Source organism: Emys orbicularis, chromosome 1 (assembly GCF_028017835.1).
Source record: "Emys orbicularis isolate rEmyOrb1 chromosome 1, rEmyOrb1.hap1, whole genome shotgun sequence".
NCBI classification, from domain to species: domain Eukaryota; kingdom Metazoa; phylum Chordata; order Testudines; family Emydidae; genus Emys; species Emys orbicularis.
This window is the reverse complement of record NC_088683.1, coordinates 82,833,394-82,855,143: the sequence shown is the minus strand read 5'-3', so window position 1 is coordinate 82,855,143 and position 21,750 is coordinate 82,833,394. Positions and strand designations below refer to the sequence as shown.

Below are 21,750 nucleotides of genomic sequence, written 5' to 3'. Positions count from 1 at the left end.
GAACTGAATGACCTTGTCAGGGATTTAGAACTACCCAAGAGTAAGGCAGAGCTGTTGGGCTCCAGACTACAGCAGTGGAATCTCCTGGCAGGTGATGTTAGGGTTTCCATGTTCCGTGACCGTCAAAAGGATCTTGTCCCATTCTTCTTCATGGAAGGTGATCTTGTAGCCTGCAACAACATCGATGGTGTGATGGCAGCCCTCAACATCATTCACGATCCAAATGAATGGAGACTGTTCATTGATTCATCGAAGACGAGTCTTAAAGCTGTTTTACTGCATAATGGCAATGTTTTGCCATCAATTCCAGTTGGTCATGCAGTCCATATGAAGGAAACCTATGACAACATGGAACAACTTTTGAGGTGCATAAACTATGACCAACATCAGTGGCAGTTTGTGGCGATTTGAAGGTTGTTGCTCTCTTGCTTGGTCTGCAGACTGGATACACAAAGTACTGCTGTTTTCTCTGCGAATGGGATAGTCGTGCAAGAGATTCCCATTACATCAAGAAAGATTGGCCACTCCGACAGTCATTGGAGCCTGGGAGGAAAAGTGTTCAGCATCCACCACTTGTTGAATCAAGGAAGATTTTGTTACCACCCTTACTCATCAAGCTGGGTCTGATGAAGAACTTTGTCAAGGCCATTGACAAAACACAAGCAGCTTTCAAGTATCTCTGTGGAAAATTTCCAAGGTTAAGTGAAGCTAAGATAAAGGAAGGTGTCTTTGTTGGTCCTCAGATTCGTGAACTTCTTCGAGATGATGCATTTGACCATGCACTGCGTGGCAAGGAAAAGACGGCATGGAAAGTTTTCCAGTTAGTGGCAATACATTTTCTCAGAAACAACAAGGCAGACAACTACAGGTTGTTGGTGGGAAAACCTCCTCAAGGCATACAAAAGCCTTGGTTGCAACATGTCACTAAAGATACATTTTTTGCACTCTCATCTAGATTTTTTCCACCGAACTGCGGAGCAGTGAGTGACGAGCACGGCGAGCGATTTCACCAGGACATTGCAACAATGGAGAAACACTATCAGGGCAAATGGAGCCCATCAATGCTTGCAGACTATTGCTGGACAGTGACAAGAGATGCTCCATTTAATCAATACAAGAGACAAGCCAAGAAGCGCCGAGTAGACACTGAATAGGACTAAACTATGTACATAATAGTTTTTTGCCTTTTGTTTCATAATAAATAAAATTTATATAACCCTTTTGCTGATTTTTAATGTGTTACATAAACAGGACAGGTGAAATATTATCATGTAAAGCAACCATAAACACATGAAAAGACCTAGGTTTACAATTTATGATTAAAACTCTATCTACACAATATACATAGACATAAAACGTAAAAACTTAAATATCTTAGAAACAGTAGCCAATCAGTTGTTTTAATTGTCATATTTGAATTCAGCACATCAAAATACATAATAAATAGCACATTTTATCTCTGAAGCAGACGACTTCTCAAAAGTTGTAGACCAGTGTTATGTTAACTTCTATGTATTCTCACTAAGGCTAGGTCTACACTACAGCGGGGGTCCGACCTAAGATACGCAACTTCAGCTACGTGAATACCGTAGCTGAAGTTGCGTATTTTAGGTCGGCTTACCTGGCGGTGAGGACGCGGGAAAGTCGACTGCTGCCGCCGACTCCGCTGCCGCCTCTTGCCGAGGTGGATTTCCGGAGTCGACGGCAGAGCGATCAGGGATCGATTTTACCGCGTCTTCACTAGACACGGTAAGTCGATCCCCGATAGACCGATTGCTACCCGCCGGATCGGCGGGTAGTGAAGACAAAGCCTAAGAGAGACTATCTCTGACTAAACAGGTCCACCCAATTTAAAGTCACTTTGGACTCCTCGTTGTTTTTGTGGATACAGACTAACACGGCTACCCCTCTGATACTTGACACCAATAGTTTTATAGTTAAAATCCAACACCTTAAATTACTCTGATTCTGCTGCAGCCTCCTTTTGCCTCCACAGCAAACACATGCTATGTCCAATGTATATTAGCAGCAGCATTTAGTAAAAGGTATGGGAATCCTCTATTTACATTCTCTGTAGAGGAGAGATCAGAGAAACAAAGGCACACTTTGAAGAACAAGTAAACAAAGACAGGATGGGTGAGGTAATATATTTTATTGGACCAACTTCTATTGGTAAGAGACACAAGCTTTCTAGCTTCCACAGAGCTCTTCTTCAGGTCTGGGAAAAGTACTGTGAGCATCACAGCTAAATGCAAGGTTTAGCATAAGTAGTTAACACATTCTGACAGTCTCTACCCTATGATTTACCACTTTCACAAGACTATGATACATTTTGTACGAAGTATGCCTTGTGAGGTATAATTTGAAAACTCATAATTCACTGACCATTATTGTCCTGGTAAAATATGTGTGGCAGAATAATAAGTTAGAAGATTCTACTCTATGATGTTACTAAGGCATATTCCAAATCTGAGGAAGTAGCCCAAGCCAGTTCACAGAGACAAACTGGCACCTCCGCCAGATGTCAACAAAATCAAATGGAGTATCACCTGGGTAAACAGCCATTCTTTGGCAGGAAGAAGGGTCTGAGTGAGAAATTTACATCTTGGCAATGGAACAGCTGGAGGTTCTCATGTAAACGGACTAGCTGTCACCTGAATCCCAGCTGGAAATGATTCTCAAAGAGGAGGAAAAGATATAAAAATGAGGAACAGAGACCCCAAATCACCTCTCTCCACTCATCTCTACTTACGGCATCAATGACATTTGAAAGACAAAGAAAGCATAATTGAACTGGGGGAGGGGTCCTGGCTCAAGAGATCCAGCCAGACTGCTGTAAGCCTATGCTGAGGAAAAACCTTTTTGCTTTAAGTTCACTTAGCTTGTTAAGTTAAGTATTAGTTTGCATTTTATCTTTTATTTCTTAGAATTGGTTACAAACTTTTATGCCTCATTACTTGTAATCACTTAAAATCTATCTTTCTGTAGTTAATAAACTTGTTTTATTGTTTTATCTAAGACAGTGTGTGTGGATTGAAGTGGTTGGGGAATCCCATTTGAGATAATCAGGTTTGGGCATATCATTTTCTATTAATGAAATGATGAACTTTATATGAGCTTGTATTGTCCAAAAGGGTACTGGGCAGTACAAGACACACATTTCTGGGGACAAGTCTGGGACTGGGAATCTGTTGGTGTTGCTCTGCAATATAATTCAGGAGTGGTGGGCTAAGAGCACTTTTATAACATAGCTGGGAGTAATTTACTTTATGGAGGCTGTGGATGAATAGGCCAGGAATGGCTACTCTCTCAGCAAAGCAGTGTAAAAAGAATTGTAGAATTGAGGGGACACAGCTGTTCAACAGTCCAAATTGTATCCTGCAGAATGTTACGCACACATTTCAAGGGATCAGTCAAGGTGAAGTGGCCATTTAACACTTCTCTAATCAAAGCTTGTTTCTGTTACCAACAGAAGTTGGTCCAATAAAAGTTATCACCTCACGCACCTTGTCTCTAATATCCTGGGACCGACTTGGTTACAACAACACTTCATACAAGCAAACAAAGAGGAAAACACACACACACACACACACACACACACACACACACACATATGGAACAAAAAAATCCCAATGGAAGAAAAAAATTCTAGTGTAACTTTACTGGTCAAAAATAAGATCCACATGTGCAGGACAGTAAATTTGTGTTCATTTGACTGACCAAGCAAGACAGCTGAAATATAACTTTTAAAACATTTTAAATTAAATAAAACAGCCCCATGCTGGACAGTTTATCAGTCCACCCCACATAATGAGAACCTTATCCTTGCCACCAAGCTAATCCTGTGTGTTCATTAATTCTACTTCTTTAAGTCACTTAACAGGAATATCACTGCCTACTTGCTAGAGAACTGAACTGTCTGAATTTTTGTTCCTTAAGCTACTGAAAAAGTGATCCTCTTCCCTTTGAGGTTATGCAAGGTTATGTTGAGTGAACTAAACTCTAGTCTTCCATCTATTCCTTTTTAGCTCTTGTGGCTACATTGTTTCTCAATCATTCTTGCCCCTAGACTTGCATAGAAAGAATGATCTTTATCCCATTTCAAGGTAATACAAAAATGTATAACCTCAGTGCTACTCCTTCACAAAAGGAGAAATCATACAGAGATCTTTCCTGGTACTCTTAATCAGGGAGTGTGTCTTGCCCTAAAGTTGGGGAATGTTCCCTGGCTGTTGGATCCAGATGCCTCAGATCCGTAGGTTCAGGCAGAAGTTGTTCTGGCACTGGAAAGTCCAATTTTCTCAAATGGTATTGCTAAGTAGGGGTTGGCCAATATGGACAGGGTATCCACAGTGGCATGGGCCAGTCCTGCCAGTTACCCCCAATCCAGGATCATATCACTTGATTGATTCATAGGATCTATAGGAGTGTTCATTCGAGGAGTCTTTATGTGTTGGATCTGCCTGCTGTGAACGGTCCAAAGAACTAACTAATATATGTTTTAATTTAGCCTTTCTTTCCTTTCTTCAGAACTGACATCGTTAGTCCCAGTACGTTGTCCAGATCCCTAGGGTCTCTATCTGGTACTGGTTCCAATGGAGACCATAATATTTTTGGTTCCAGATCAGAGGATTTGGCTACTGGAAGCTCAGTTGTCTTGGAACTGGAGCTTGGTGCCAAGGCCCAAGTTTTCATAACTGATACTTTCTTGGATCCACAAGTGCCCGGAGCCAATTCAGGTCTCCCATCCTTCCTTTTGCATCCCTTAAAATTATTGCATCACAGAGGCTTGACTGACAAGGCCTCTTGTAACAGAAGGGCCTGAAGTCTGTTCTGTCTCTCCTTCCGGGCTCGAGGAGCACATGTGCTGCAGATAGCACAGCATGCCAGAGAATGATTCTCCTATATAGACGAGTCTCATCTTACACGCATTTAACATGTGCGAATTCAGCTTTGCGCGGTCGGCAAAAACAAAAACAAAAAACAAAAAAAAGAGAAAAATAACAATTTAAATACTGTACCTGTAGTGCGGGCGATTCCACCCGCCATTACATTCAATGTAATTTTGACTATACGTGATTTTCGCTTTACGCGCTGACAGCGGAACGTAACCCCAGCGTAAAATGAGACTCGCCTGTAGGCCTTTCAGGCACTGAACATGCACCTCAGATGCCGGGAACCCACCTGGGCACAACACGCATCTCTGAAACCCATGCTGCTTCGTGCTAGGCTGTGCCATGTCAGTACCAGTAAATATTCCTACTTAAAGCTAAAATGCTAATCTGAACTATCCTAAAAATGAACTATAAGACTTCCTAATGATAACTAGTCTAAAAGGTAAAAAGGCAGTCTAGCTGTGGAGCTGGGAGATCCCCAGAGGTTCACATCCTTTCACTGCTGCGTTTGGAAGGAACTGAGGGGACAACAGGCACCAAGCCCCCTTCTAATGCCTTGCCCTCAGAATGTGCTCGTATGCTGGGCATAGGGATGGGAAGGATGCATGAGCACTCTAACAGGCCCTGCTACCAGAAGATTCCACGGTCTCTGCTGGTTGGTGCATCCCAAGAGTAGGGATGTGCAGAGGAGATTCAAAGAACTCTTAGATCCTGACAGAATCAGAATGCTATTTGATGGATTAAAATCAGTAAATATTTAAATGAATATAGTTAACATGACCTCAAGAGACCAGCATCCAGGCCTAAGTACCTGTTTCTTGGTAACTAAGTTTCCCAGTGTTTGAAAGCTAAGCTTACTGGCTGTCATCCAAAGCACATTAAGGGACACAAGGAAACTGCCTGCATCACAGATTGGCATGCAAGATTATAGAGCGGACAAAGAGTGTTTTTGGCAACAGTGTTTTTGTGGAGGACAGTGTAAGATTTTGTATTAGTATCCCTACAGAAAATTAAACTGAGCAAAAACATTGTATTGTAATACATTTAATGAAAAATTACTAGACTATTGAAAATTCTATTTCAAGCTAAACTCGATCTTGTGCATGATGTATTATAATAGTAAATCTTGCATGCCACTAGAGAGACACACTGTACTTTGGGGCACAGGTACAATTCTGTATATCACTAAGTGCAGCAGTAACAGATTGGCTGGTGCTGCCTGCTGCTGCTGCATCGGTCAGGGGAGCAGAAAGCGTAGCATGCCGCAGCAGTTCTACTGAGGCAGCATGACATGAACCTGGAAGTGCAGAAGAGCACAGTGATTATCCTGAGATCCTGAACTATGTGTAGAAGACGAATGGTGCAATACAATGTTATTGCACTGACAGAGCGATGTGTCGCTATGATGCCCATTATGGGAAAAGGGCGGGGGGTGGAGGGGTGTCTCTATCTGCATAGACGTAGAGAAGATAATTGTAGCAGTAAAGAGGGAAAGGTATTCCACAATGGAGTATGTCATTTTCTATTTCCACTTAACTATTTGTAGACTATTGTAATGCATTGACTTGAATTTCGTTACTCCTGATTTACTTCAAGTGTAACTGAGAGGAGACTAAGCCCCATAATCACCAAGTTCATTGGGGCAACAGTATTTTCCTCGCTACATGCAGCTAGTGGATTCTGGCAAGTTCCACTTCAACGTCCCATCATCAAACAGACAAACTATTCAAAATACACTGCTTTTGTCCTCTCCCGTTAACCCTCCCAAGCACCTCAGAAATCTTCCAAAGGAAAATGAGTGAGATTCAACAAGGATGGAGGGAACAGTTTGTGGATGTGAAGTTTATGGGAAGTCGGAGGAAGAATGCTACATAAGGCTAAAACAACTACTATAGGCGACAAAGTCTTCTGAACTAAAATTAGATACAGATTAGTTGTACCCCTCCCACTCTTAAATTTGTAACATTAGCTGACTAATTCCCATCACCACACACACAAACATTAAATATATTTGTGTTTTGTGTTAACTATTTTAGATATCACACAAAGGTACTATGGATATAAAAATAACGTGAAATATTTACATGTAAGGGCTGGTCCACACTAACCCCCCAGTTCGAACTAAGATACGCAACTTCAGCTACGTGAATAACGTAGCTGAAGTCGAAGTACCTTAGTTCGAACTTAAAGGTACTTACCAAAGGTCCACACGCGGCAGGCAGGCTCCCCCGTCGACTCCACCTACTCCTCTCGCGGAGCAGGAGTACCGGCGTCGACGGCGAGCACTTCCGGGATCGATTTATCGCATCTAGACAAGACGCAATAAATCGATCCCAGAAGATCGATTATACTTACCTCCGGGTTCGGCGGTAAGCAGACGTACCCTATGTTTGTTTACAGAATGCATGTGAGTACCATAACAAAATTGCAGTTTAATGAATACTTCTGTAGTCCTGCTATTTGTCAGAGTTCTAAATAAATCTTATTTCATATTGAATTATTTAAATTTGTTTTGTTATCCTTATCTGCACTCCCCACCCATGTTAAAATATACCAAAATAAAAGCAGTCTCAGTTGCTATGGAAGTGTGTATTTGCTTTTGAAATCAGCATTAACAGAGGATTTAATGTTACATGTGCTTACTGAATACAGTGGAATTGGGAAAGGGTTCTATCAAATAAGCGTTTTGATCTTCCATTTTTTTTAACTCTTCAAGGCTGATTATAATTTCCTGAGTTAAAGAAATTACTTCAGTATAAGTAATTCACATTTTCTGCAGTCTACAGCAGGATTTCTCAGATGACTGGGGATGCCTTGGAAGTGGGTCACAAGGAGTACTCACTAGGTTGCATCCCTTTCTTGAGAAAATAAAAAACTTGTAAAATCCCACAGTTGTTAAGGGTCATCAGGAGCGGAGGCAAGAAGGAGCTTGCTCCTTCCTGCTGATTCTCTAGCTGTCCTGCTCCTGCCTTGCCACCTCCCTACCCTTACCCAGACTTACTGCAGCTTCTGCCTCTTCTTCTTTCCTACATCTCACTACACAAAGGCATGGTTCTGCTCTGGTGTAAGGAACCAGTGCTTCAGGAGACTGTGGACGCTTGAAGTAGTCCTGTGTTTGCTGGTGAATCTGGGTGGGTGAGAAGCTGGGAGAAGCCCCAATCAAGCACCTGCCACACACCCAGTGTGCCAAACAACTTGCAACTTATTGCTATGATCCTTTAATGAGTCTTTCAATCGTTTGTGGCCTGTATAGACTCTGGAGAACTGTATGCTTTGCTGCAAGGAACTTTGGTGGTTTGGGGATCCTGGGAAGGAGAAATGGTTGATAGGGTTACCATTCGTCCGGATTCTCCCGGACATGTCCGACTTTTTAGGTTAAAAATAGCGTCGGGGGGGGGGAGGGGAATTTGTAAATATCTTAAAATGTCCGGCATTCTCCCCCCGCCTGCAGAGCACGGCGCGGGTGATAGGGCGGCCGGCTGGACTGAGCCACTAGCATGGGGCTCTAGCAGCCAGAGCCTCTCCTCCCCTTCCCCCCTCCTCTCCCCTGCAGCTTCAAATCACTGGCCAGGCGGCCGGCCTCCGGCAGCTCTAGAGCTCCTCCCTCCCCCTCCCCTGCTGCCCAGCGTGCCGCTCCCTGGGGAGAGCCGGGGCACGGCTGTTCTAACCTGCTTTTGCAGGGGGGAGAGAACCGCCCCGCAGCAGGGAAAACAGAGTTTAGCTCCTGTCTGGAGCCCAGGTGTCCGTTTCCTCGCGGGGCGCTGGTCGTGCCCTTGCTGGAACGGAGCGGGGGCAGGGGGAGGGTGACTGCGGGGTACTTGACCGATGGAAAGGATGCCTGGCAGCAGTAGCCGTGCCCAGCCTGGTGCTGGGCACTGGGGGATAGATTTTGGGGAAGATTTAAAAAAACAAAGCCCCAGACAGATGATGGTTAGAGGCCTTGGGGGCCCCCCCCCATTAATGTCTTCTGAAGTCTCCCCACCCCCAGGCCCTCTGAGCCAGTTGTGGCTGTGTCCAGATGCCCCCTGGAGTGTGCTGCGGAGCACGGTAAGGGAGCCAGGGGGTTGGAGAAGGGGCAGGGGGGTTCTGGAGGGGGCAGTCAAGGGACAGGGAGTAGGGGGGGTTGGATGGGTTGGAGGTTCTGGGGGGGCCTGTCAGGGGGCAGGGGTGTGGAGATTGGTCGGAGCAGGGGACAGGGAGCAGGGGGGGTAGATGGGGTGGGGGTTCTGGGGGGGGGCAGTCAGGGCACAGGGAGTGGTTGGATGGGCGTGGGAGTCCTGGGCGTCTGTCTGGGGGCAGGGGTATGAATAAGGGTCGGGGCAGTCAGGGGACAGGTAGGGGATAAGGTCCTAGGGGGGCAGTTAAGGTGGGGGGGTCTCAGGAGGGGGCAGTCAAGGGACAAGGAGCGGGGGGGGGTTGGGGATTCTGAGGGGGGCAGTCAGGGGGTGGGAAGTGGGAGGGAGTGAATGGGGGCTAGGGTGGGGCTTCCCCCCCCCCCGTGTCCTCATTTTTGATTGTTGAAATATGGTAACCCTAATGGTTGAGGACCCCTAGTCTACATAATACTGTCAACACAGTTCAACCAGTGATGTGGAGCAGTGCTTGAAGGGCAGGAGTTAGGGTGTCAAATATGGCTCCTTCTCAACAGAATTCAGTCTCGGGTGCAGATTCCAAACTGGTTAAACCAGTGGTTCCCACTGCAGTGTTCCAAAGTCCCTCGCTTTGTTTTTTGGACCGAGACTGGGTTTCTTACCCTTTTCTGCTTTGGGATAAACAGATTACCTATCCACCACACCCATCCCATTTGCATGACATAATAAAACCACCTCAACCAGCAGTGGTAGCTATGTCGGCAGGAGAAGCTGTGCACATGAGCGCTAATGACAATAAAACATGTCGCTCAGGGCTGTGGTTTGTGTTTTTTTTTCACACCCTTGAATAACCTAATTTTTGCCAACATAAGTGCTAGTGTAGACATGCCTTTGTTTGAACACTATAAAATTTTGTAATGTAGAACAGCAGCTCTCTGTATTTCTGTTTTGTTGCTATTTTTATCTGGATTCTTTCGCCTTGCCAGGTGGTTACTACCTCTTTCCTTGTAAGTAATTTATTACTGAGCAGCAACAGCTTCTCCATAGTTACAGTTGGAACCACGCTATCACTACAAGCTAGACTTTTGGAAAATGTCCAAGCTTTCCAGTGTATGTTTTTAAAAAAAACAAAACGTTGGTGTTCCCCTAATTTTTTTCCCCTTATGAAATTGCTACATATTAACCAGCATAACTCACGTGTTATATTGTGAAACAGAAGGCTGCTGCACTTTGGACCTTTAGCCAAGTCTCTAAAATACTGTACACTAGTTAAAAATGCAGATGCTTTATAGCATGAGAGCAATCAAATTACCCATTCATGAAATTTGCTCTGAACTAATCTCTCCTAGTCCAGTTTCAGCCTCTCCCTTTTTCCTGGGATTATATACATTTTCACAGTTCAGTGAGCTTCAGAATAAGGAAATAAATGAGTATATCCTATTCCTAAAATAAAAATAGGGTGAGGCTAACTAACGGTGCATAACAGAAAGCAAGGGAGGAGGCAATGTTGAAAGTGGTTTTCTTTGATTATATGTTTGTTCTTTCAGAATATTTTTCTGGCAAAAACTTGTAGTTAGGAAAATCTTTTTTCCAGACAGTTAGTGGTATTTATTCATGCTTCTCCTGACAGACACACCTGTCATTTATTCCTGTGGCATCCCTTCCAATATGAAATCGTCAACAGGTGCCATGGAGCTTACAAAGCAGGCAAGTGGAGATTTTGCAAGTAGTGCATGTGATTTGTCACACATCTTCAGTTAATTTTGACTTTAATAGAATGGGTGGCTAAATCCCATGCCCTGCTTTGAAAATATCACCCTCAGACTGTATGTGGAAATCTGTAAGCTTTTCCAGTATAACTTAAAATATACTGTACTAGTAAATTTCTTTATACCTGTTTAAATGTAAAGCTGGAAGCACTGTTTACAAATTTGTGAAGTTCACAATGGCTCATGTTATGCTATCCTTGATTGATGCTGGCAGGCCAGATGCCAACTCTTGTCAAGACTGAAAACGTTAGCTAAGAACTAACAAACTCATAGCTGGAGACCAGACCAGTTCACCTGTATGTTAATTTTGCTCACTGTAGGTATTTGTCATATAAGAATGTATTTAGTGTTTAGACTATATGAAATGCTTGTAAGTTTCTGCATGCATTAATCTCACTTGCAATGTCCGTATTCCATGCTATAAGAAAATATGTAAATTTTGCTTTATAATTTTGAAAACCCAGGCATGGGAATCGTCCTCCCTCCACCCCCACCCATCCAGAAGCACTGTTAAAATCAGATGGGCCATCAACAAAATCTCAATATAAAGGATGGTTAATGGCCCTATCTCTCTAGAGAAATTCTATGTGCAAGGAAGCTCATCCTATGGATTTGGAAGCTGAGTGAAGAAAATAAAACAAATTCATAGGAAAATTTTCCATCTTTTTTTTTGGCTGTTTGAACTCTAACAGGGCCAGACACTCAGCTGAGGCAGAGGTCCCCAGGGTTACCCCTAGGTCTGCCCTGAATGACACTTTGAATTGATAAATACAACTCTCACTCTTAGAATTTAGATGGTAACTCATTTGTGTGTGTATGTTTGCTTGCTTTAATCTGTAAATAACACTTATTCCTTTTTTCCTGGTTAATAAACCTTTAGATAGTTTATTACAGGATTGGCTACAGATGTTGTCTTTGGTGTAAGAGCTAGGGTACCAATTGATCTGGGGGCAAGTGACAGGTCTCTTAGGACTGGGAGCAACCTGACCATTATATGATTTTGGTGTAAGTGACCATTTATCACTAAATCCATTTTGTCTGGGTGGCAATATAGACTGGAGAGTCCAGGGGACTGTCTATGACTCTATAGTAAGACTGTTACAGTGATCCAGGAGTTCACATTTCTTACTGGCTTGGTGAAATCTAATTATAGAACACATCACCAGTTTGGGGTCTCTGACCTGTTTTCTGACGGTCTGCCCTGAGGTAAGCACTCACAGTTGTGAGGCACTCCAGACAGCGTGACCGTTCACAGTGGCTCATGTTATGCCATCCTTGATTTAACAAAACTCCTATTGATGAAACCAGAATGTTGGCTCCAGATGAAGAACAAATAACACAAATATCCTTTAGCTCTCTAGTCTGTGCAGTCGTGTGTGTGCGTGTGTACATGCCAGGGCCGGCTCCAGGGTTTTGGCCGCCCCAAGCAGCCAAAACAACAACAACAACAACAAAAAGCCGCGATCGCGATCTGCGGCGGCAATTCGGCGGGAGGTCCTTCGCTCCCAGGCGGAGTGAGGGACCGTCCGCCGAATTGCCGCCGAATACCTGGACGTGCCGCCCCTCTCCGGAGCCGCCGCCCCAAGCACCTGCTTGAGAAGCTGGTGCCTGGAGCCGGCCCTGGTACATGCACATGTGATATCAATATGTACATATAAATAATCAAAGTATTTTGATAACTTGTTCAAAGCAGCAATAGTTTTGCAGCTTCTCAGCAGCTGTGGGATGGCATTAAGTTTAAACTTCCCAGATCACCTACAATAGGAAAGAAATGAACAAGAAAACTTTCATTTGATATCTCAAAATCCACAAAGCACATGTATTTTATAAAAGTTATAAATGAACCACAACTTTCTGATTACTTATATATATTGTTGCATATGAGTAAAGTTATTTTTGTTCTCAAAATTTATGTATGGCCTACACCTTTAAGGTATTACCATATGAAGTACAGTAACTAACAAAAGGCCTCTAAGTCCAGTTTGTTGTCTAATATGTGGTACTACTTTTATTGGAGCTTCTAATTGGTTCAAGTCTGCTTGGCACTTGGGATAGCAAAACACCCTTCTATATAAAGATTCAATTACTTCCCTGCTCATTAGACATGTGAGGTGAAATTCTGCCCTTAGTACACTGGTATGACTCATTGTTATACAGTATGTAAAGAAGAACAGAATTTAATGCAATGAGCAAGTGAGTAAATAAGACAATGCTTCAGCAGTCTGCATTTCCAAAGAACGTGTTTGTAAACAGCCCTGAATCTTACAGCTTGTCTACATAGAGATTATTTCTTATTAGCTATTCTTTGTCTTAAATGTATTAAGCTAATTCACCTTACAGCACTCTTATTCCAGGAAAAGGCGTATCCACGCATGGAGTTAGTCAGGAATATTTAATTCTAAAGTCACATCCTACTTTAATCAGGATTAATTTTCATGTGTAAAGCTCTTGGTAACTGCAATGGGAGTTGGGCTATTGTAACTCTGAGAATAGAATTGGCCCTTTTACTTTGATAGAAGTGGTGCATTTTGAAGCCAAATACCACCTATTGCCTGTTTGTGGTATTGTCACATTTACTGCATTTTTTTAATAACAATCTGGTGCCAGGCCCAGATCCTGCTGTCCCATGAAAAAATCCACAGAAAGAGCCCTGTTGAGAGAGAATCTGAGGTTCTCCTCAGTTTCCTCCAAGTTCTTCAGTTTTGAGGACAAGGTAATTCTCACTCACAGGAAAAATAATGCCTAGCTCTTATATAGTGGTGTTTTATCAGTAGGTTTCAATGTGCTTTACAAAGAAGATTAATAGCCTTATCGCCATATTACAGATGGGGGGGGAACTGAAGCATAGAGAGGGAAAGGGCTGCATCCTCAAAGATACTTAGGTGTGGCAACAATGAGTGTTGCAATACCCAACTTTTAAGCACACAGTGGACACTAGGCTCCCTATACAATGGACAGGGAGAGAGAGGTGCCTAAAAAAGGGATTTACAGAAGCCAGTAAGCAGAGCAGGGAGCAGCCTGAGCAAGCCAGTAGGAAATGTTGGAGAGGGGTGCGGCCAAGTCCAGCACTTCAGAGGTAGTTAGGTGCCTAATTCAACTCGGAGGGAGAGAGCCTTCCCAAAGAGGGGGTTCCCCCGCCGCCCATGAATGAATGGTCAGTTAATGTTCACTTGAAAGCTAGGATGAATGATTTTAACCACTGTTTATAAAATAGTTGCTATTATGATCTGTTCTGTTTAGATTCTTATACTGCATGTATCCTCACCATGGTATCTGAGTGCCTTCCAATAATGAAGTAAATTGGTGCATAATATCTCTCATGTATCACTCCTCTCTATACAGCTCCCTAGAGAAAATTTTCATGTGTTGGATTTTTTTTTTTTAAAGCTAATGTGCTCTATACTGTTTGAAGACAAGGCTGAAAGAAGAAGTGAGCTTTTCATTTAGCCTAGAAAGTGGAAAGGTTTGAGGGAAATCTTAGTTCCTGGAGGAACAAGTTCCATAGTCCCAATGGAGGCTCAGTCTCCTGCACAAACAGGTTTTGCCCTTACAAACAGGTTTTGCCCTTGCCTTTGTCTGTGACAGATAGACAATTCCATTGTGCCAGGAGTGAAGTTCCAGAGTTTGAGGCAGTCTTTTGAGTCCTGAGCTCAGATCATCTAGCCCACTGAAAATAAAGATCTACAGCTTAAACTTGTCATGGGGTTCTACAGGAAGCCAGTAGTGAGCCAAAGTACTGGGATGATTTGCTTGTCACAGGTGTTGCTGAAGATGCAAGTTGCTGCATTCTGCACCAGTTGGGAGTTTTCTCAGGGCTAAGTCTCTCAAACCTAGTGTGACAGACCCAGACCAGTGGGGTACAGGAGTCTGGTAGAGGGCAAATATACTGGTCACTGGATGAGTAGTTTTCTGTTCCCTGAGTGACCAGAGAAGGGGCTGCACTAGAGTAATCAGGAACCTGCTAGAACCAGTTAAGGCAGGCAGGCTAATTAGGACACTTGGAGCCAATTAAGAAGAAGCTGCTAGAATCAATTAAGGCAGGCTAATCAGGGCACCTGGGTTTTAAAAGGAGCTCACTTCAGTTTGTGGTGTGAGTGTGAGGAGCTGGGAGCAAGTGGAGCAAGGAGCTGAGAGTGAGAGGGTGTGCTGCTGGAGGACTGAGGAGCCCGGGTTCCCCCTAAACCTCCCAATTGACCTGGACTGTGGGTTCTTCCAGAGGGGAAGGTCTCTGAGCTGTTTCCCAACCCACATGGTGAATCTCTGAGGCAAGAAAAATCCGCCAATAAGCGCAAGACCCACCAAGATAGAGGAGGAACTTTGTCACACTAGGTATACTGCATTGATGTATTACAGATGGGAGGGAACAAAGACATGTACTACTGAAGCCAGGTCATCCTCTGCCTTGCTGTGACAGACTTCTAGCCAACTGGAGAGGATAGAGTATTGTATGGACACTGCTGCATGAGAGCTCAGTGTTGGTGAGGGGTCCAGAAGTACTCCTGTGCTGCATGTTGACTTGATGTGGTATGATTGTGTCTCCAACTAGTGGAGTTTATACCATGGATGTAAGCTTTTCAGAGTGTTTCCTTCTGCCAGTCTGTCACCTTTTGTCTTGCTAGGGTTTAACATCAATCTGCTCCTCCTCATCCATCTGTAGATTGCAGACAGTTATTTGAATGGTACTGGCGTTATCAGTGTTATTTGAGTCCATGAAGTCCAACCATTCCTCCTAGCAGCTGCATATAAATGTTGAATAAGTTTGCCTGGAGAATCAAGCTGTGCAAAAGAAAGATGTGATGGCTAAGAAACAATTTTCCCATTAGTACTTTCTAAGTGTATCCTTCCTGGAAAAATTCTAATCATTTAAGTGTATTTCATATGACCCCTGCCATGTGGACGGCGAATAAAGTAAACTTTGGCTGACTCTATAGTAGGTTTAGTATCCAGGTTGTTTACTGGCCTGTTGAAGATGTTGCAACTAATCTTCACGTATGAAAACCACTATTGCCAAAACACTTGATTTTATCACACAAGAATCTGTTCAAGATCCTGTTGCACAAAAATCCGTTTATGGCACTTAAAGCAATAATTTTTGTCTATTTTTCCATGCTAAATGCTAACTTCTCAGTTAACGTGTTCATAGTTTTTTCCTTTTTGAAACTGGTTAGTATTATCCATATTCTGCACTTTAGATGAACATATATGTAATTATTGAATATATTTGAAGGTGTATTATGTTTTGCTGCATTTTGACTTCCATAAGGAGTGTTGTTTTCCAGAGATTTCAGTTCTATGGCTAGTTATTACTGGAATGTATCTGTTGGAATGGAATATACTGTACATTTTAATGATCCGGGATGAAATTTAATGAAAAGATCTGACTAGTCAGCAATAACCTGATTATGCTGCTAATTGTGTTAAACTGTTGACTATCACAATCAAAGTTTTTGTTCGTGTGTGTTCTTGAAGCACGAAAGCCACTGTACTACCATAAAGAGCTACTGTCATCCTTGTTTTTTTTTTTTTTTAAAGTATTAACAATGAGGCAAGTAGTCTTTTCTTCCCATCTTTATAGCCAAAGCAATGTTTCGAAATCATCTTGTTTTTCACATGTTACTGTCTGTATTCGGTATGATTTTGAAGATGTTTATCAGATAAATATTCTCTTTTTATATAGACTTGGATTATCACTTGCTTTTATCTTCAACTGCTCCTACTTAATCCTCTTGTCAAAGCCCAAAGTCCCTGTGGGAATCCAGTGACAGATGATGTGAATGACATTACAAAACTGGTAAGTGACTTTTAAAAAAAACTCTTCTTAAAATATTAAACAATGGAAGGCAGTAAGGACACCTAAATTTTAAGGAGAGATTAAAGTAAATATTTTGATACCTTTTGAATAACTGAGACCAGAATGGTGAACCAGATTGGTGACCAAAAGGGTTTAGAACTGAAGGATGTTTGGCCTATCTGAAATAAATTGTTGGTATTGGCCCAGTTTCTACAATATCCCTGTTCACATAATTTAAAAAAACACCTTTACATTAGATGCTTTTGTTAGCAGGCTTAGCAGATAGTTCAATAAGGATTCCCTCTTCACCCTTAGATTTGGTCCAAGTCACAACTGAAGCAGACTAGGGAAGAGTGATCATGTAGGATCCTTTTGTACCAGTTTGTGTTCAATAGGACTTCATTCTTCAGGGTTGTCAGGCTGGCACCTACTTATTAGAATTGAATTCAATTAAACATAAAAATGATTTAACTGTTAATCACATGAGTGCAATGTTCAGCTAAGTATAGATATAAGGCCTTATCCTTGACTGGTTTCCTCTGGTGCAGCTCCATTGGTGTAATTCATTGACTGGAACTATGCTGATTTCCAGCAGCTGAGGATCTGGTCCATAGCTCTTAAGTGTTCAGCAGTAAAAGGCAGTAAATATCCCTTAACAAGCCCTATCATCTAGAACTTCCCTTCAGTCCAAATTGTTGCTCTGATATGGTGAAATGGTTGCAAGATCATTGTTAAGGTTGCATTAAAGATTTCAGTTTCTAGACTTCAGTGTGATGTTGCTTGCATTTAATGCCAGCACATCTCAGATGTCCTTATCCTGTTTGGGCAGTTCATATCCATCAGGCACATAGTGTATTCTCCTAACTCCTCAGTTTGTTTTCTGTGGTCCTTCTCAAAAACTTAATGCTTCACCACAGTCCCCTTCAGCTTAATTCCAAAATATTTAAATGTTTATTCAGGATAATAGTTTCTGTTTGAAGAACATTCTGCTTTGTTTCCTCAAATGTTGTAAAAGTATCTTTAAATAACAGAACCGATTATGAGGGTTAGCTAAATAAAGAACAAACTATTTTGAAAGAAGATCACCACCAATTTTATGAATTGTCATATTTTCAGATGGAATAAATCTGTTCGCTCTTCCAATTTAACAATATATGGCTTAAAACTAAATAAAGCATAAACATAGAGAGCAATAAATTTGCATGCAATATGAGCATTCACACTGTTTTCCCATGATAGCTCATCTTAAAAGGATGCTTAGTTTAAAAAACTTCACTCCTATATGAATTTTGTTACCTACCTCTGTTACAAGAGCTAGCACCTAAGGACTAGACCCTGCAGGTGGAGTCATGCGGCAGATGACTGTGCCCATGTGGTGAGTGGAATTTAGTCCTGGGAGTAATACAAAGACTAGAAGGGAAATTTTTTCTATGTTTTCCAGTTTGCTTACTTGTGTATTCTCTACCCTGTTTGGTCAGTTTGTGTGGGTGTTTCACACACAAGTCATCTCTATAAAACCACAAAAATGGGGAGCAGGACTTGGAGATAGGTGTCGTACCTTAAACTACTTTAACTCTTTTTAAAAAAAATTAGACTATTACAAGTTGACGGTGCCCTTTTAGGTATGCTGCATTATTGACAGCTCGGCACTGGGAATGGCATGGGGAGCTACGTATAATGGGGCTTAAACTACAGTGGTTTTAGAGCCTAAGGTTTTGTCTAAACTACCGGGGTAAGTTGACCTAAGTTACACTATTCCAGCTATATGAATAACGTAACCGGAGTCGACGTAGCTTAGGTTGACTTACCGTGGTGTCTTCACTGTGCTGTGTCAATGGGAGAGGCTCTCCCGTCGACTTATCTTACTCTTCTTGGGGAGTTGGAGTATGGAGTCAACTGGAGAGAGCTCTGGCATCGATTTAGCGGAACTTCACTAGACCTGCTAAATTGACCCCCGTTGCATCAATTGCAGAATCATCTGTCTTCACTACCGGGGAGATAGATGATAAGCCCTAAGTATCATGGGCCTTATATTAGTAGTGTGTGTGGTTTTTTTTTTTTTTTATATACACACACACACGCACGCACCTGTATACAAGGGTGGAGAGTAATTCATATTGAGCACTGATTGTTCAGACTACAGCAATAGCAAAGTACAGTATTACACAGAATACTTCAAAACTGTTGATTTGTTGCATTTATTTTATATTCATTAACATTTTATGATCTAGAGATAGTGTATTATTAATGCATACAAATGTAGATACCCCAAAGAGTTAAGTGATCAAACATTCAGTTCCGGCATCATTAAAGTATATAAATCTTTTAACTGTAAGCATTTTGGTAACATTTATGCACTTCAAAGCAAAGTATATGAATTGAAATGAAAAATGCCTCTGGTTATCACTGGTTGCAGGAGATTGAGTTACAAGGATAAATCATATGTAAATGGGGAGCATAATAAAGTCTGTTTATTATTTTTATTGCTGAATCACCTAGAAGCCCCAGATATGGACTAGGGCCCCATTGTGCTAGAAGTCTACATAGTGAGTTTCAGTTCTGGTGGCATAGATTTGCCTTATTTCTTCATTAACCCAAAGGAACTTGTTTCAGAGTTCCACATTATATACCTTAACTGTTCCTTTCTCACTAAAACAGATCGTAGTTGCTGGGATGCCACAGGAGCTAATGCTAAATGCAATTATATCTGTTTTGCCTTTAGTTACTTTGCTGTTTGTGTACAAGGGCCAAATTCTGCCTTTAGTTACATTTAATGTAACTAATCAGTAAGTGTATGCCCCTCAGGGCTCTGTCCTAGCCCCCCTAATCTTTTCCCCCATGTTCTACCTCTAGGTGCTCTTATCCACAATTATGGCTTTAACTCAGTTTGTCTTTATGCTGATAGCTCATCAGTACAGAGGTAGATTTGTAAATCATCTTACATCATCCAATCTAGTATCTTGACCTGTCATTCTAACCTCTCATCATGAATGTCCAGACATCAAATTAAACTCAATATGGCAAAAACTGAGTTCTTGATTTTTCCCGCCCGCCAAACCCTCTTGTCTCCCCCTTATTCTCACTGTGGAGAACAATGCCAGTCATTCTGGCCCATTGCCTGGGTGTCATCTTTGACTCTGTCCTCTCACTGAATCCTTATTTTCAGGCCATAAATCTTGCCATTTTTTCCTAACATAGCACCTCTAAAATCTGTATTTTTTTTCCTCTGTTCACACAGCCCAAGCTCTCATTCAAGCCCTCATGTCACACCTTGACCTACTGCAACCTCTTCTTTCCTGGCCTTAACTACTGCAATCTCTCTGCTCAAGTCTATTCAGAATTTTGCTGTTAAAATAATCTTGGCTTGATGTCCTGACCACATCAACCCCCTTTGAGTCTCTCACCTGACTCCCCTTCATCTCCAAATCAAATATACACTTCTTGGCTTTGCCTTTTAGAGCCCTTCAGAACTTAACCCCACCCAGCCTAGTTGTTCTAATAACCTATTGTGATGTCAACTCCTGCCTTTGCTCTGCCAGCGTTCTCAGACTTTACCACCCACAGTCAGTTTCTCCCTTAATCATCTCCATGGTTTCTTTCATGCTGCCCCTTATGCATGGTAAAAATGCCCGGTTAAAATCTAAACAAGCTCTCTTATCTTCCTTCTACTCTCTGCCATGGTGACTACAAATGATCATCATGGCTAGGCAGGTGATGAACTATGACTATTCCTCTTCTCCTTCTTACTTTTTCCTACTCTATACCTCTACCTCAATTAGATGGAATACAAATGTAACTAATTAAGATGTGCCAGTTCTTCACCGGATGAATTTGCTTTTATGTTGCTTCCCCATCCCCTACTGTTCATAAACTTCTGTTAGATTCTAAACCCTTCTGGACAGAGATTCACTCTTTTCTGTGTTTGTAAAGAGACCAGCATAATGGGGACTCACTCCCAAATGCGGTCTTTGGGCATTACCGTTACATAAAGACTTAGTAGTAATAATTTGGAAGACAATGGAGTTGCTCAGGTGTAAAGAGAGTCAAAATGCGTGTATAAAGTGCCTTGATCCTGGCTGTTCTATAAAACATTGTTCTAGTCTACTAAACCATATTTTATTCTATTAACATAAAAATATAGCATGCAGTTTGGAAATCAGCATTTTAGTACATATGCTATACGCCAGCACTCTACTATCAAAGTAAGGAATGAGGAACTTCCTGTAATCTCTGACTATGTGGAATGTTGGACTAATCAAGTTTATATTGAGTAATCGACTGAGGATCACATTTTGCTGTAATAAAGTGATGCAACCATTGGCCTCAGTGGTGTTAGTCTGGATTTACACTAGCATATCAGAGCAAAATTAAGCCTCCCCCCCCCCCCTTTTTTTTTTCCCCCAGTCTATAAATAATTGCATGGGGAACATTTACCAGAATTTAGGTCAGTGGGCATATATCACCATTGACTTCAGTGACAGCAGGCTCAAGTCAAAAGAGATTAAGAAATTATATATTTGTCTAAATAGATAGTATTTCTTGTGATTTAGATATATTTTTGAAGTTGCTATAATCTAGTATTGCAACATGAAGAAATACTCTATAAAATGTTCCTAAAAAGCACAGAATTTAAATGAGCAAAAGTGCTTTCTTTTTAGAGAAACCTTATCAACAGAATTTTTAAGCTTTTTATTTAAATACAGTTTTCTCTGAGATTTGAGTGACAATTTTAATTTAATATTCAAAATTTAATCCATGGGAGGAGAAGTGGGTATTAGAACCAGTTCAGTCAGCCCTTTTTTAAGGCCATTTGGAAGCCATAATTTAATGGATATAGAAATAATTTTTTTAGAGAGAATTCTTTCTACACTGCCAATCATCTGGGCTTTTATTTTTTTGTATTAAGACATCGTAAGGGAAATTCACTCTGTTTGTGGAGCAAATATTTCATGTTACAAACTATAATTGCAGCACCCGTCAATAGTGGTTGTCAGTGTCACTGTTACTATGGTAATTTTTTTTTTTCCCCAATAGAATTTTCATCAAGGTCACTATACAGCACAAATGGAATTTATCTATGCAAATAAGAGGCTCCTTCTGTTACATTTTCTTGTCTTATGTATTCTACTTATTTAAAAAGTTTTTCAGTTGGAGGCACAAGTAATATATGGTATTTGCAAGACTCCAACCATTTAAACAAGTGG

General features: G+C 41.7%; 1 protein-coding gene across 1 annotated transcript in view; it reads left to right on the top strand.

The window, feature by feature from the left end:
* The window catches only part of KITLG (KIT ligand), an 87,073-nt gene that overhangs the window by 24,302 nt on the left and 41,021 nt on the right, over positions 1-21,750 (top strand). Inside the window, exon 2 of the mRNA XM_065423341.1 lies at positions 16,433-16,546. Within this exon, the coding sequence (XP_065279413.1) occupies positions 16,433-16,546 (114 nt within the window). The remainder of the gene's footprint in view (positions 1-16,432; positions 16,547-21,750) is intronic.